This window comes from Aythya fuligula, chromosome 2 (assembly GCF_009819795.1).
Source record: "Aythya fuligula isolate bAytFul2 chromosome 2, bAytFul2.pri, whole genome shotgun sequence".
Taxonomy (NCBI): Eukaryota; Metazoa; Chordata; class Aves; order Anseriformes; family Anatidae; genus Aythya; species Aythya fuligula.
Genome location: NC_045560.1, coordinates 63192296 through 63209499, shown reverse-complemented (window position 1 = coordinate 63209499; position 17204 = coordinate 63192296). Strand labels below are relative to the sequence as shown.

Below are 17204 nucleotides of genomic sequence, written 5' to 3'. Positions count from 1 at the left end.
TTTCTAATCTGTCCTATTGGTGATGAAGACATTTAACTATTTCTCCCCAAAAGCATTTGAAATCTTAATTGTTTCTTGTTGGTTTCTTTGGTAATGTTACTTCAGTAACTTTTCACAGCAGGCTGGCGAACTGTTTCCTTTTCCAGATGTATTATTGTACAATTTTTAAATAGATGCAAATAACTTATACATACAGATTTAAGACCTGATCAGATTCATTCAAGAGAGATTTGAAGAATACTTTCTGAGGGTTTAACAATGTTTTTTGGAATGAATTGATATTGTTTAGCTTGTGTGATGAACCAGTTTATTTTAACAAAGCAAGACTAGTACACTTGGCTCTTATGCAATGTCTCTTGAGACATGACTGGGATAATGCTTTGAAAAAAAACAGCCAAGCAATAATCCTAAATTTTGAGAACTAATTTTAAACTGGAATGTAGAAGCAAAGAGAAGTCCTGTCTGAGATGATTTTCATTTTTTGTGCCTGAAATTGCCAAGCGTCTGCAATGAGAGCAATAGGAGAGAATTTCTAAACAGCTTAGCTTAGTTTATTTTTCAAAAACAGCCATAGTCCAACAGAGAAATCTCAGCTGAAGGTTTTTGCTTGCATTTTCTTGGTTCTGAGAAATCATTATTTTCATCTTTGTAAGTCACAATTCTGTGATTCTCATACATACAGACATATTTCTGGGGTGAGTAATAATACGCTTGGGAAAATAAGACCCTCAAGGAAAAATTAAGACAATTACTCATGGTCAGGGTGGAATAAAGTGATAGGAAAGATATAACTGTCTTCAGAAACCTCAAGGCATGATGTAAAAATTACTTTATTCTGTTATTCTAGTCAACAAGGACAAAGCAAATAATGGATTTACAATACAAAAGAGAAAATGTATATCAACAATGACAACAAAAAAGCTTGAGACTAGATAAGTAGTGGAACAAGCTACAAGGGAATACTGTGCAGTTATTAACACCAAGGATGTTCTGGCTTAGACCAAATTTCCTCCTTATTAAACTAATTCTGATAGTTTACAAGGATGTGACCTCTGCAAGTCTTAATGCATTTTCTGGGCCTCTTTCCCAGTCTTCCCCACATTCACTTCATTTATACTCAAGGGCTTTTTACACCAAGCATAATGAGAAGAAAACCCACACTCCTTCATTTTTTCCTGAACTAGGTGATTCTCTAAGCTTCTTTGTAACCTAAAAGGTTTGGCGTTATAATGAATTACGGCTGTTAATATTCAGTGCTAATACCTCAGGATATAGAACAGGAATAATTTCTAATATGTTTGTGCTCTTCAAAATACATTTAAGCAAAAGAGATATTTCTCAGACTAAAATACAGTTATAACTGTTTTTTTTTTACCCAGTATGACTGAAATGCTGATTTTATTTTTCAGCCTATAAAGAAGAGCAATAAAATACAGTAGGTTGATTTACAGCCTAATTAAACATACCTGAAACATACCTTTTCATGACAGTAGTTTTGCCTATCTGAAATTATGCTGTGACAGCCGTGGTATCAAATGGCCATGTTCGTATTAGTGGGTGAAGTGTAAAACTCCATTAGAGTAGCTTATGAACTGAATGTGCCACTTGGAAATGTGCTGTATAAATAGCTTCTCTTGTTGCTAAGCCTGTGGTCTAATTAACTTGATTTTGCGCGTGCATCTCCAGAAGTTAAATGTGACATCTGAAGATTAATGTTAACTAATGTCCTTCTAGAGACCGATGTTCACAAAGCTATTTGAAGATGCTTGGCACCTATGCAGTGCATTGTGGTAATGATCTCTAATAAATGCACTAACAAGCAGTGGGGTTCAATGTCTCCTGGGCAGCTTGCACCCTATCATGTGACTGTTACATCTTTTCTGTGAGTAGTAATTACTCAGTTTGGTCTACGTTACACGAGTATGGTTCAGCAGTTTTATTTTTGTTCTGCTAGGTTGTCTTTGGGAATATAGTCCAGATAGTTAAAAGCATAATTTACAGATTAAGACAGTTTGTAGGGGGAGAAAACAATTTAGGCAGTTGTGGCTAGATACCTAAGATGCATTTTTCACAGTGAGTTAATGACCTTCACCTCAGCAAGACCAAGTGGCTTCCAACAGTGACTGAGTTAACGGGGAGAAGCAAGGTTTGCAGTTTCCTACAGATTACTAGATTGTCACTGCCTCACTTAGCACTGCTGGTTGCCCACAGCAGATCTAGAATGAAATAGCAGATGGACTATAGACCAGGAGATGCACCCCTACTAGCCTTCTCTGACTTCTTTGAAAATACATGCAGTGCCACCACTAGATCACAAGATTATTGCGGCCTTGCTTAGCTCTGTTAGGGTGTCACCAGCCTGCGGTAAATTGCATTGGATTTTCCTGTACAAATGGGTATACAGTGGTAGTTTTCTTCTTTTCCACTATTCACTTTCACAAAGGGGAAAAAATGTTATTTGGGAATTTTCTGCATATATGTGTAATTATATAGAGAGTCATAAAATCATTTAGGTTGGAAAAGACTTTCAAGATCACGTCCAACCATCGTTATATTTTAAGGGAAGTACACAGTTTGTAGGGATGCAGAAGGAAAGAGAGCATTGCTAAGGTAACTTGTCCTAAATGGAGCTGAAGCAGTAGTGGTGATACTGCACGTCATTATAAAGAAGTGAAGGAGAGCTAGTAGGGGTGCATCTCCTGGTACTTGAGCAAGCAATATAGCTTCAGCACAGTTCAGAACTAGATCTGACATGAAAGATGAGCTGTTATTTCTCTAGGATGTGTGATACAGTGCACTTCCCTCACCTTAATCACAGGCAATTATTTTTTGTACTGATACTGATGTCATCTTTCTCTGTTTCTCATTCTGTTACCTTGTTTGGCATTTTGAGTATACCCAGTCTTGATTCACAGCAAGTGGTTGAATTCAGAGCATTTTTATTGCCTTTTCTGAGATGGCAGAGGAACTAGCCTAAGTTTAGCTTTTTCCTTGTTTTCTAGATAACTGATCATTTTCCCTCCTCCAGCTTCTGCACTTTGGTAGCTCGCCTGATTGACTAGGCAGAGGTATCAGGCAGCCAGCCTCAAACCCCACCAGGGTGGCATTGAAGGCAGCCTAACAGACTGTCACGAAGGTGTACCAAAGGAGGCATAACACATGTACTGACACCTCTGACAGTGAGTGCAGAGGGCTTGCGGCTGGCCTGTGCCAGCTCTGCACGAGTAATTCAGTTGTAACCTTTACTTCTTTATAGAGGAATGACTGGGTACCAGGAAAAAGTCTTCTCTTCCTTCCTGGCTTGCCTGCTTGTTTGTTGCCTTCTCCATATGCTCATTTGTTTTTCTTCCTTGCAGTTCTCCTGCTGTTGCTCACTTGTAAGATTGAGTAACAGGGAAAAAAAGTGTTTTTCCAACTAGTTGTCTTGCACAATGACCACATCTTTCTTTGCATTGTCATTTTAAACATTTGATTTTAATGAGGAGGCCTGTAGGAGGAAAAGAGGAACGTGAGCTGCTTAGACAGCAAGAAGGGACATAAAATAAATAATAATAATAAAAAATCTGTACTCTTCTCAGGTTACCATTTGCAGTGTTTTTCTGAAGGTTTTCACAGGCTCCTTCAAGTTTTGCTTACAGATGGAGCCCTAGCCAGCCTATTTAAAGCAGAATTAATTTTCAGTGACAGCTCCTCTCTTGTGAATCGAACAGCATGGTTTGTATTTCAGATGGTAACTAGAGTATCTTCTTGATGAAGTGTCTCAGAGAAGGTCTTTGGAGAGGCATAAGCCTGTACCTGTAGTACAGTCTCTGTAGCTTCCTAAATAAAGGAAATGGGTAATTAGAGGTAAGCGTGCATATTAGCAAGAATCCTTTACAGAAGACAAGCAACAAGCTGGTGCTCTCTCAAACAGTCAGAGTAAGAAGTGGAAAGTCAGCAATCCTGTCATGAAAGGTAATCCACTGCTGTACTGCTCAAGGGGACGTGGAGGAGATGCATGAGCGGAAGTAGGACAGGTGGCTACTTCTGACTCCAGCCCTCAGTGATCTGGGTTTGTGGTGATGGAGCAGTTAACAGAAAATGCGCCAGAGCATAGCATTTAGGAATAAACTTTGCCAGTGGGTATTGCAGGGCTAAAATGAGTGGTTACACAGCGTAACTGGCTGCCTTTATGCCACTCTTTATGAACACTGAGAATATCCGCCTCCCCCATTGTTGCTGTCATTCTTCTTGATTTGTCTGGAGATACGGATGAGGCCAGTTCCTATGAATATTTAGGAGAAAAAGGCTGTTACAGGGAAGGGAGTAGGGTGTCAACATGTAACAGATGTGATAAGGTGTTTCCCTGGATGGGTTGGAGCTTGGCTGGCCTTCTGTAAATGCCTCTACCTGTGTTCGTTGTTCTTCAAGTAGACAGTCCGCAGGCTTAGGAATTGTCTGAAATGCCTTTTTTTTTTTTTTTTTTTTTAAGCTTTCACGTACCCGTTGTGTGCTTTGCAGGATGTCAGGAATCTGACAAAGCAGCGGTGCTAGCCTGTGTAAGAAATTTTTGCATGCTATGCCTACTTGTTAAACACTATTTTGTAGATTCTGCTTGATAAGTGTAATTCCTTTTCAATCTGTATTGTTTACCAGGAGTGACCACAAACATTGCATAGTCCCTAATTAAAGTTATTGTGTTAATTGGTTAACAGGCTTTTACATTGTTATTCAGGAATACTGTAAATATGCTGGAACGTAATTGCAGATCTGTGCTTGCACATCTGTGTCTCTTTTTTCACAAAAGATATAGGTTTGGGTTGTGTTTTTTTTTTTTGTTTTTGTTTTTTTTTTTTTTTTTGGTATGATGAGCACAAGCCCTTGGTTTTTATACCATTTCAACTGTCATAGTTTTCTCCTAGAACTGAATGACAGATTTGAATGAAGTGCACTCTCACCTCTGACGATGATGCTCCAATTTATCCACCAGGTTTCAAGGCCATGTTTTCTTGCTGTTATTGATCACTGCTCTTTTATACTGGAAGTAGTGGAGGAGTGAAGAGGGAAGTCGAGTACTTTCCTGTTTGGCCAGCAAAGTGCTATGACACATTGTAGAGGCAGTTTAGAGTTATTCATATCTAACACCTGTTTTATCACAAATAAAAATAGGCTTCTTTGGAAAGAAATGGGAAACCCTTATCAGCACGACACTGATTCTCTGCAATCTTTTTCATTTCCTTGTTGTGCATAAGAACCTTTTTAGTGACTTTTGATTTTCTGTTTACATTTCTGAACCACAGTTCAGAAATGTTTGGTCTTCAGGTCCTTTGTAAGTAGGCTAGGTGCAGTGAAATCTCTGTATTGACTGATAGTTGCAAAAGGTATCACTTTTATAAAGTCAGTCTGTTGTGTGGACATCGCTGGCTGCACTGGTTTCTTTCTGTTGTTCATCATCAGCTCTGGATGTGGAAGGGTGAATCTGTCTGGGTTTTGTTCCTCAGCCTCCTCTATATGGACATAGAACAATTGCTGGCTCTCAAGCACTGGATCTGTTGGTAATAGTTAAGTGTGGGGCTTTACTGACTTGTGCTGCAGTAGTTAGGATTCTTTCACTGCTTTGATTTGGGACAATGAGAAAGGGGAATTTTTAAATAGTGTCTCCTTTCATTAATGATATCTTGGGGAGAGGAGGCATGTTTCTCATACAGCAGTAGTCACTTTCAAAGTAAATCTGAGTAAAGTAGTGAAGCACTTCAGTTTCCATGTGCTGTAAACATCCTAGTCATGCCTGTCTCATCAGGCTTGAGGTTTTGTGGAATCCTCATTTTTCATTGCCTAGTGAAATTATTCTCAGCCTAGAAAAAGGAAAGCTAAGAGACCGTAGGAAGCCTTTTATAAGTACTTTTCCTCCAGCTTCTCTCTATAGCTCTCCCAGTGAGAAATCTCATTGGTTCAGAGAAATGCTGTTGCCTTGTATCTCTATGAGGAGATTGAGTTGGTGTTTTTTGCTACATGTTAGCAAAAACAAGTCTGACTCTTCCAAGTCAGTATATGGTTAGGTAAGGTAAGCTGTTAGATGTTTTCTGTAACGATGTATTTCTAGATAATTTTGCTGCTCTCAAAATGCTATTTACCTTGTTAAAATGGGAGCATTTTTGCCCTACTTTACATGATCAACTTGTCACTTTCCCAAATACTGGTGTGTATACTACTTCGGTGCTGCAAATGCCTAGTGAATTTTGGGCCTCTTGAGCATGCCTACATTGGTTCTTAGCCTCTCTTGGACTGAGGTTATCATGGTAACCAGCTGCGTAGGATCCTCTTTTGTAGCAAATAGAAATGAGAAGCAAAATGAATTCTTAATTTTCACTTGAAAAAGGGATTTGGAGTGGTTCCTGATACCCTTCTCAGGAATTCTGCATTTTCACAGACACACACACACCCCTGGGGAAACTTGTGGCACATCTTGCACAGTTCCTTGGTCCAGTGAGCTTCTTATCCCCTTCTAGTTTCAATGCAGGCAGAACAAAATTCTCAAATAATTCATGTAGGTTTGAAGTTGAACAAATGCAGCTTAGCTCTTTGTATTGCTTTACTGTGTCCTGAAACCTAGGTGCTTGTATCTTACCGTTGCAATTCAAAGTAAAAAAGACCAGTGGCTTTTGTTCGAATAATAATCAGTCCTTCTAAACTACACTGTTCCCTAGGAAAGACAATTACACAATTGACAGCAATATTACCACGTTATTGCACTGCCATTGTTCGTGACTTTCTCTGCCTTAAAGTATGCTGTTTCCCTATCATGTGAGAGAAGGGTAGCCAAAGGTTTTTGCTTAAATTATTGCCAGCAGACTACAGGGATCAATGGTGTAGATAACTTGGCAATTGCAGTATTTCTGCAGCATTAGGTGCACTTTTTCTTACGTACTGTATGTGTTACTGAGAGAATTTTTGATTGCGTATATAAAAATGGTCATGGCAGTAGTTATTTTTACTTTATCTCATCTTCAGGGAGAAGCAGAAATTAGTGTTCCTCCTCCTGAGAGAGCTAGTGAGAATTAGTTGCTCTTTGGTTGTCTTCTGTTATTGGCAAATAATAATCCCAGAGGAGGCCATGCCAAGTGGAGATGATATTTCCAAGGTCTGTATTGCACCATTCATTTGTGGATCTTGCTGCACTTCAGAAACTGCAGTGGATCATTCTGCCACCCCCCTCCTCCCCCATCAAATATTATCATCTCCATTCTGTGAGAGGGGGGGAAACAACATAGGGGATAAATGACTCACCCAGAATTCAGCAGCAGCTCTGCAATAGAAGAGACAGATCCATGTGGAGACTCGATCACACAGATTCCAGATCCCTGTCAGACAGAGACGTGTTTTGGAGACCCCTCTCACTGGAGCTTTGCAAACCACTTTCCAAAGGCTCTGTGTCACTGATTCCCTCATCTCAAAGCCATGCTGATGGAGGCAATTTCAGGATTTTTTTTCTTGATGTCTTTCTTGGTATGCAGTATCTGTTAATACCACCCCCAGTGCAGAGCTTATGCCTCACCACAGGGTCTGTCTGTCCCTTTACATGTGACAGCATTAATACCGGGTGACCATATTTATATGGCTGACTGAATAAATTGATTGATTCAAGCTCTCTGCCTGCTTTTGAAATATTTGAGAATACACAGCAATGTTATCACTTTCATTATCTACTATGGAAAATATTTTCTTCTTGTGTTTTGTACACCACTTGTGCATTGTTGACATCGGTGACAAGGTTTTTCATATGCGATTAGTAAATGTCTTTGATGCACAATCCCAATATGATGGCTTGAAGCCTTAAATTTGCAGAGGAGTGGAAAAGCCACTGAAATGTCAATCTGCAGGGGAACTAATTGCACAGATTGCAGAGGAAGTAGGCTGTGGAGTTTTAAAAAGCATTAAACCTTTTTCTGCCGGTGTTGCATAATTATTAATCAAGGAATTATTTTGAGAAAACTTAATGGAAGCATGTAGTTTTAATTGCTGGCTAACATATGGCAGTATAACTTTTGCTGTCCCTCCATTCTTAGTAGGAATGTGAGCTGAGTGTAAGATGTGAGCATAGCTCTTGTGGTCATGTCATACAGTTGTTTCATGGCCAAGGATTTGCAAGGATTTCTAGGATCCTTGTCTTCGCATACAGTAGCAGAACCCAAGCTAAAATGTTAGAGTTTACTTATAATTTTTTAGGATTTTTATTTAATTTGAGCATAAACTTGTAGACTGCATTCTATCCTACTAAAAAAAATAATACGTTTGGCCCCTGAGATGGTATTTCTATTTTTATTTAGTATGCCAGAGTATTGGCAGTTTTTCTTCTGTAATGCAGTGAAGTTAAGATTTTGCCACCTGAGGAAAAACTCTGGGTGTCATCTTTTAGATTCTTAGCAAATGCAAAGGCTGAGCATCTTATGAGTTTTTTGCCAGGTCTTATTGAGATGCTTTTGCATTATCTCTTTAAAAGAGATCAGAAGTCTTTAAGACTCCTGCTTCCTGGAAAATGACCATTTAAGTTGCTCCCAACTTGCCCCCCCTGGCATCATGAATAGATTTTGAAAAGAATGTGTTAAGCGTTTTCCAAATTTCTAACGTTCCTCTTCATGATAAAGACTGTTATTTATTATTTCACTTTCATTCCAGTATAACCTTCTTCATTTCTTGCATTCAATCAGAATAACCATATGTCACTTTAAAGGTGTGGAGAATGAGTGTCTAGTATCAACAGAGTGGTTTAACAGAGTCAGGAGGAAAGCAGAGGTTTTTTAAGATCAAGGGCAGTACCTTGCCTAGAGGGGTGTATTATTGTGTCTCTGTCTGTTATGGTAGCTTGGTGGGGAGAGAAGGATTATCTTTCTATTGCTTCCAAGTATTGTGCAAAATAAATCTAAAGAGAAAAAAAAAAAATCTATTCAGATTATTTTTCCCATTCCAAGTGGAACATTTGTATGAACATCTACAAACAATTCATTTCTTAAGGTAGAGGGAAAGATGGAATCAGTACTGTATCCCCCAATCTGTGTGTTTAAGTAGAAAAGGTGTCAGTTCCAGCTATAGGTTTGCAGCATTGCCACCAGCTTCTGATGAACGGGTAGCCTTTGGTTCATACTGGTTTGGGCTGTGAGGAGGTGATGCACCCACCTAGTGTCTGTCTGGTGCACTTGTCCTTTCCTGGAATCTGTCCTGCACGCAGAAATCCCTTTTGTCTGTATTCAGTTCACCAAAGCAACTTTGAAATTTACATCTCTGCTGTACTTCAAGTTGAACAGTTATTGAAACATCATAATGTAATCTGTGCCCTTCCAAGACAGGCTTATGCAAATATGCAAATACCCAACTGTTCTCAGCACAGCTAGAAGAAATTTGGCTCTGATGATGTTGTTTCTCATGGGAAAAAGCATTCAGACAAGAGGTAAAAAAATGAAAGTATAACTCTTCTTTCTCATTTTTTCCCCTGTTGTTTCCTACTCATCTGCAGAGGGGACAAGACAACATATCAAATTCATTTACCGTTTGAACAGTCAGGGATGCTTGAATGTATTTCTCATAATTTAGAAAATGAACTGACAGACACAACTGTTTTGGATAGACACTAAAAATATACACTGAAAGGACTGCATAAAGTCTCAGGTAGAAATTAGCTTTTTATTTTATTTATTTTTTATTTCTTTTATTTTTTGTCCAGTGCAGTATCTGATGAGAAATGAACTAAGCTTCTTCCTCAAAGGCACAGCTATAGATCAGCTAGAAGCTTGAAAGACTACTTAAATCCCGATAGGTGGCACATTGATCTATGGCTCCAAGAATTGTGCCAAGAAAGGAAAATCAACAAGATCTTCACCTGATTTATGTAGGCCAGACTTTTCTTCTCTGACTTGCCTTTCAAAGGTGATCTCACAGAGACGTAATTAAAACTTGATGAAGTTATTAAATAATCATGATGATTTATGTCCCTATGCTGCAACCCTGTATATGTTTCTGTGTTGCTCCCAAATGTGGCAAGTTCTTGCCTGTGAAAATGAAGGTTAGAGAGTGCCAGGCTTCAGGCCAGAAATTTTTTATGCAGCTCTTTTGTGAAAGGTCTCCAAATCATTCTAACACTGGATTGCTGTTTACAGTTTGTCAAACCGGAAGTTAGTGAAACAAATCAATGAAATTTTTAATCAGTAAAACTCAGAAACCTCTAAATTTGCCCACTTTGTAGAGAGAGGTGATACTCTGACAGTGGAGATGCTGACTTGGGGCTGGAGATAGCAGGGTAACACCAGAAGTTGTTACTCAGTCTTAACTCTGGCCTAGAAACCACTAATAACACAGTATTGCCTTTTTCTTCATCCTCATCTTGCTTATACAAAGGAGAAAGAAAGTATTGAGTCAAGGGTTATCTTTCATTAGATATTTAACCACAGCAGAATGTAGGCCTGGCCTGAGTTGCAGCCTATTGATATACTATAATATAAACATTGCTGATGTGCTTCATTTGTGAGGTTTCTGTTGAATTGGATTATTTGGACTACTATTTTTACGACAAACAAGAAGCAGCCTTTGAAGTCGAATATGGATTTTTTTTTCTCTTCTGTCTGGATGCTAGTGGGAATTTTGAAGAAACTATTTCTCATTTGTTTTTGAATTTTTCTTAGCATTTGTTTTGTGCTTTAAGACATTGATCTTGTTTTTTTTTTTAACAGGCCTAACTATCTCCATGTATATCAATACCAGCAATTTTCTACACTTTCCTTTTTGGACTGAAAAGACAAGCCACAATATGTTGTCTAGTTATATAAAAGGTGGGGGGCTAGCACCTCTGATTCTGCATGCAGAGTAGTCAGCATTTTAGATACAGTTTGGAGCTGATTATCATAAGGAACATGAGTTAGAACTGATAATCAAGTTTCTGAGAATCCCTAGCCTTTCCATTAATTTTGATTTATTGATTTTTTATGAGTAGGAGCAGAGATAAGCTCTGGCTCTGAGGAGGATCAGAAAGGCCAGTGTGTGTCGACGTTATTGCATTGTTTCGTGCTGTGATTTATACAGTGAAGGTACTGGCTGCGTTCTTCAGCTTGGCGTTATTTTATTTCTTCTCATCATTATAGTATTTCATGACTTAAAGACAAGTGCCCTCTGAGAATCTGTTCTGTTGTGTCTCTAACATTATTACAGGCTGAAGGCCTGATTATTGGAAGTGCTGAGCCCTTGCAGCTTCAGCTGAATGAATGGAAGCTGAAGGTGCTCTGCAAATCATGCCTGAGGCATTTTGTTCTCTTAAAGTGATTGAGCCTTACCTCATAAATATAGGTCTCTGCTTCGACAAATTCCCTGTTGACTACACATCCTTTGAAGTAAATTGAGATTATTTGATTAGAATGAAACCTATGCTCCAAAATTAACTCTCACCCTCACTACATAGCTGAGGAATTGATTAGATTTTAGTAAATCTGATGTTAAAATTAACCCTCAAATTTACAATCAAGCTTCAGAGTTTTGCTTTGCAATTGGAAAGCTGCATCTTGGGAAAGATCAGAAACCCTCTTTCTTGGGAGCTTCAGGTGACTGCAAGCAGAACTTGGGTTTATATGGCAGCAGGTACTGACATGGCAGAGGTAACTAAATGTGCTGAAAGGGAGGGGTTGTGGCTAGAAAGAGGTACCAATACCATGAGGTTGCAGCTTGTGCAAAGAGTCGGCCTGCCTGCTTCATTCACATCCTCTTGCAGAAAGTTTTCATTCTAATTTTTCCAGTTCCACTGAGAGAAGGCAAGTATCAGGCAGTGAGTGATGCAGCTTCAAGAAAAGGGGTGTTGTATCCCAGAGCTGAATACTTCTCCCATTCTTGAAGAGAATGAAGCCTACCTAAGCTGTGGCTGTTTGATCCTGAAGGAAGGGAAGATGCTGCTATATGGACATGTGAATGACTGCTGAAAAAGACCAAAAGAGTACTGATGCAGAAGTGAAAGATGAAGTTAAGAGTTTTAAGGATAAAGTATATGATGAAGGCCTTAGTCAACATGACTTTTTTTTTTTTTTTTTTTTTTTAAGAGCATAAATGTGAAACCTGCTGAGGTGGCACTGTAAGTCATGGCAGGGTTCTAAAGATCCTTTTCTGTACTTCTCTAAAGCCCCTTCTGTTCCCAAGTTCCTCAGGCAGGCCAAGAGGTCAGCATTGCTTCAGTCCTGCCATTAAATTTTGAAAATCCATTCTTCTCACAAGGCGATTCACAGTCCTGTCAAACTGAACTCTTCCTTTCTGGGATCATCATCACTATACTATTATTTTATTCTGCCTTTCTTAAAGCCAGTATTTGATTTAAAAAAGAAAAAAAAAAAGTTGTGGGTTGTTTTTTTTTGGTGGATGGGTGGGTTTTGGTTTTTTGGTTGCTATTGTCGTCCTGTTTTGTCCTGCCCCCACCCCACCCCCCTATCTCAGATAAGGGGCACATGACATAAGATCAAAAGATTCAAAGAACAATTTGAATCAGTTATATTTCCATCTATATGTCTCTCTAGATTTCTTTGTTTGCCTCTGTGGTATATCCATATAGAATATGGTAGCTCATCTACTGTATCAGCAGACCTTCGCGTTACACTGTGTACTTTGATCTAATATTGTGTTGTGACTGATCAGGTTTTGTATTTGGTTCTCAGACAATATGGTGCATGCTGTTAGCAGTGGGGAAGGCTGTTACTTCGATGAGAAGGCTTGTGTTTCTGTCTGTCCTTCTCTGTCCTGGCCTGAATGACAAACCTTGGCACAAACAAAGCACCCATTGAGAGAATATTCAGGGAAAAGGGTAGTTGCTTCCTCTTGCTCTTTCTGCTGGTCTCATACAGGGAGGCACTGTGCTATGTTTCATTGCCTTTTAAGACTGTAGTCCGAGGGTGGATTTTCAGGATATTCTTTTGACACCCTTTGCTACTAGAACTAGGATTCCTGTCCATTATGGTACTCACTAAAGTTTACGGCTGGTTGTATTTTATTTTTGTTTGGTTTTGGTAGTTCCTGCCTGTAAATGTTTTATTCCACTGCCCCTTGTTTTTCTGTTTTTAGCCAGTGAGACCTGCAATGATTTCCATCCCATGTTCTTCACCCATGACAGATCATTTGAGGAGTTCTTCTGTATCTGCATTCAGCTCTTGAACAAGACATGGAAGGAAATGAGGGCAACTTCAGAGGACTTCAACAAGGCAAGAAAAGGGGTGGGGAGGGAATAACTGGGCAGGATGTTGAAACAAGGCCATGTTTTCTTCCCTAGAGGCACAGGGATTTACTAATTCCACTTCTGCTGAATACTGTGATGTGTCTTCTCTTCAGATTCTTCATACATCAGAGGGGCAGCATTTACAAAGCAGGGGGATTGAAAAAGGTCTATGAATCTCCCTTACACCTCCCACAGTATAAGGGAGATTCATAGACCTTTTTCAATCATGTTACACTGCAAACTGGAAATACAAACCTGGCTTGAGGGTATATTCTGCCTTTTTATGTTAGCAATATTATGCTGAAGTGCTGCAGCCTCTAACGTTGTAAATAATGCAAACAGACTGTTGCAGTGATAATTGTGTGCATCCCTTTCATTTCATACAAGAACTGAAATAGTAAAATATTAAAGAGTGGACGCAAACATGACAAAGTGCTGTACAATCTGGCCAGCTGAAACAAACCAAAGCAACCAACCATCAGTATTGCACCCTTCTCATTGTATGAGAAATCTGGAATTTTCAGACAGTCATATGACTGACAGCAAAGGTGTGGAGAACAGGGGTGTCTGTCTTAATGGGCTCTAGAAATCCTAGTTTAACTCTCTAACATACCAGGAGGCTGAACAGTATCTTTGGCATTTTGTAAGAATGACAAACTCATGTTTTTGTGTCCTGCTGGCATCTCTGTCTTTGTTGGGAAGCTCTGTATCTTGCGCCTCTCTGACTGAGATCGAATGTTGATTATAGGGATGTTGGTTGAGAATGAAAAGGGAGGCAGCTGCATTGTGTCAGCATGTTCCAAAGAAGTGCTCTGATACCACCAGACTCAAACGCTATGCGAGAGCTAGTAAGAATGATTGTGCCTACCTTCTAACTGGAGCTGTCTATTAATGAAATTATCTAAATGTCCTTTTTCCACTGCAAAAGGAAGGTGAATCCTTCAGACACAGTGTGGAATAACCTGTGTTGATTTCTTTTTGGTAAGATAGCAGCAATACCTGAAGCCTGGCAAAACAGAAAATGGAAGTCCAAAGTGCCTGCTGTTGTAGCTAGATAACCTAGAGGCTTGTTCTTGTGTAGAATTTCTGACACATTTCTTATTCCAAATGGTACAAAGAAGAGCAAAAGGAGCAATGATGAGATATTCCACTGAAAAGTATAGCAACCTAAAATCAAAGGCTTAAAAGCAATAATCTTTTTTATAAAATACTACTTTATATTCTGTGGTTGTTTAAAACAAACGGATTGATAACTGCCTGTTGCTTACAGGCCTTCTGTCTCAGTAGAAAAAGGATTTGTGTATATAAGTTTCCACAACTTGAATTTGAGTATTATTAGTTATTGAATTATTATTATTAGGGGAACAAAAAAATGTTCTATTTCTGGCAACAGCCCAGATCACCCTGAGAGAAAGTACAGAAATGTTCTTGTCTGTGTTAGATACCACTGTAGTGGTACACAAGGTAGTTTCTTCTCTGATCTGGTAAGTTAGTTATGTTTTAAGTTACTGAAAATCCTGTGGTTTCACCGAGCAACTCTTGAAGGTTGAGCAGGGTAGGCAGTAGGTCCTGCTGCCTCTGTCACTGAAGATGTAGGAGGATGTTGCCCCTTTAACTCTATGGGGCAAATCCAAAACATGTGCCACCAGCCTACTGAGATTTGTGTATGGTGGGTGCAATTGGTGAGATGCTGGTCCAGTATCTTCTTCCTGCTGTAAAGGGGAGGGAATACTAAACTCCCATGACTGTCATTTCTAGCAGTTCAGTAGTTATGTTCTGCCTATCTGAATCTTTTCTTTTAGTCACAAGGAGATTTTTGTGCTCTTTATCCACTTCAAATGGCATGTGGTGGTGATGTGCATTACTCAGCTGATATCCGTCTTAAAGGGATCTGTGAGTAAAGCAAACCATGTTGTTGTGTGGGCTTGTGAAGCACTTCTGGATTTGTGGAGGATTCGATGTTATGTAGTGGTACCCCAAGGTTTACTCATCTGGTTGGTGGCTGACAGCTGCCAGTGCTGATGGCTTTACCGAACCACACAACACCATTTTTAATCCTTACCTGGCAAACAGCTTTGGTTTTCGTGGCATGTTAATATTCTTTCTTCATCCTTTCTGAGTGCTAAGGGTACCTGTTTTTATGCAATGAGTTTTTGCAAACTTAGCAAGTGAAGGTCATGTGGACACAGGGAACATTCAGCCCACACTTTCAGGAGTGAAGGGGAATAAAGCAGGGGCCTTAGAAGATGCAGTAGTTCAGCTGCTGTGAAAAGTTCTCTTTTCTCCTCTCTTTGTATTACCATTTTTCAGTTTCAGTAACTTGATTGTCATGGTAATATATGAAACACCACTTTTCTACAGTTTGCTGTCTACCTGAGTGATGGGATTGTTCATTTTCTTCCTTCCTTGCTTCCTACCCCAAAATCTCCAAAACAAAATCAGAAGCTCCCAATATGCTAACTCTTTATTTAGACCTAGAGATTGCATTTAAAAGCTAATCTGCTTGCTTTCATCTTTAATCATAATCGAAGAGAAGGAGCTTTTTTGTTGAACTTTTGATTAATCTCCATAGATTGTGTATGAGAGGTGGTAGGAGGTCTGTGTGCGCATATGAAGATTTATTTCCTCATCTCCTGCACTTCCTCGCCAAGAGAAGTGAGGTGATTGAATACTTCCCCACTTCAGTTCTTATTCTCAAGGGCTTTTTAAGACACAGATTGACTTTCTTTTGACGATAATACTGTATACTGTGCCATCGTGGTTCCTCAGTCCATGTTCTGGAGATTTCATATAGCTTCTTTCCCTTCCTTTTTTTCTTTATTTTCTTTTAGAGTTTTTTAAAAAATATAAAGGTACTTTGTTCACAGTTGGAAAAATGCAATGATGTTTTAGTGAGACATTTATGATCCCATGCTTTGTCTCTCTGATTCTCATTCATTAAAACAGACACATTTGTCAGGCTCAGCTCTTGCATTAGCAAAACTCCTTGGATCTCTATGGTGATAGTATGATACTGTCAGACCTAAAACCTTTTTTACAGTCTCTCAATATACTCGTAGATTTCTGAATAGAATAATTCAGTCAGGCAGCTAAGCTTATATTATGTCTGTATAACATTTTAAGACATGCATAATTCATGTCTGGTGAGTTTTCTAGAGAAATTAAGATGCAATAGGGTAGACAGATGTGCAAGTGGCAACAATTCCATTTGAAACCTTTTTGTTTTCCTTTGAGTCTGCAGTTGATCAAAGGACACGTTCAAGCTCTTTCCTCACAATCATATATGAACAGACAGCATGGTTTATGACTTTAGAAATGTAAAGCTTGGAGACAGGATTATATAATCTATGTTTTATTGCTGCAAAAGAAACCATTGTGTATAGAGGTTGGAGACAGTGATGACTATAAGAAAGTTGAATGGATTTATCTTATACTCTAGCATCTAGAAACTTTCATCACCAACCTGCCCATTTAAATAGGTGTTGGTTTTTCCTCCTGGAGGTCTAGCTATTCTCTGCTCAGCCTGCTCGAGGTAACCAGGCCCTGCTGTTACACAAGCTATGATGTACTGACTGGTTGATTTTTTGTTTAACATGTTTTTAACATGATGGTAAATGGAATTCAAGATACCTGCCCCACTGTAAAATTCCTCCCATGGGGCCAAATTAAAGTACGCTTCTAATGGAAAACTGTGTTGATCACCACTAATTTTGCTTAGGTAAATACCCCTGTGTTGCCCTAATGAAGATTTACATTGAAAGAGGGAACCTGTGTTAGTGATCTTCTTGTAAAATACACCTATTGTATATTGTGAGATGAGGAGACCACAGATGGGAGAACATGCAAGGGAAAAGATTATCCTCATCTCTGTTCCCCAGATTTGTCTGATGCTTTTATAGGTTTGAAGTTCACCTGCTGATAGGAAGAAGGGTGAGCAAATGGGTTACCTTAATTGCAGGGCCAACCATAGTTTGTCTTGTTAGACCTGAAGGAC

General features: G+C 39.2%; 1 protein-coding gene across 3 annotated transcripts in view; it reads left to right on the top strand.

Moving 5' to 3' along the window:
• Positions 1-17204, top strand: part of ELMO1 (engulfment and cell motility 1) — a 313771-nt gene that overhangs the window by 191754 nt on the left and 104813 nt on the right. For all 3 annotated transcript variants that reach the window (XM_032181430.1, XM_032181431.1, XM_032181432.1), the window contains one exon: positions 13060-13196. In XM_032181430.1, coding sequence (XP_032037321.1) covers positions 13060-13196 — 137 coding nt within the window. The remainder of the gene's footprint in view (positions 1-13059; positions 13197-17204) is intronic.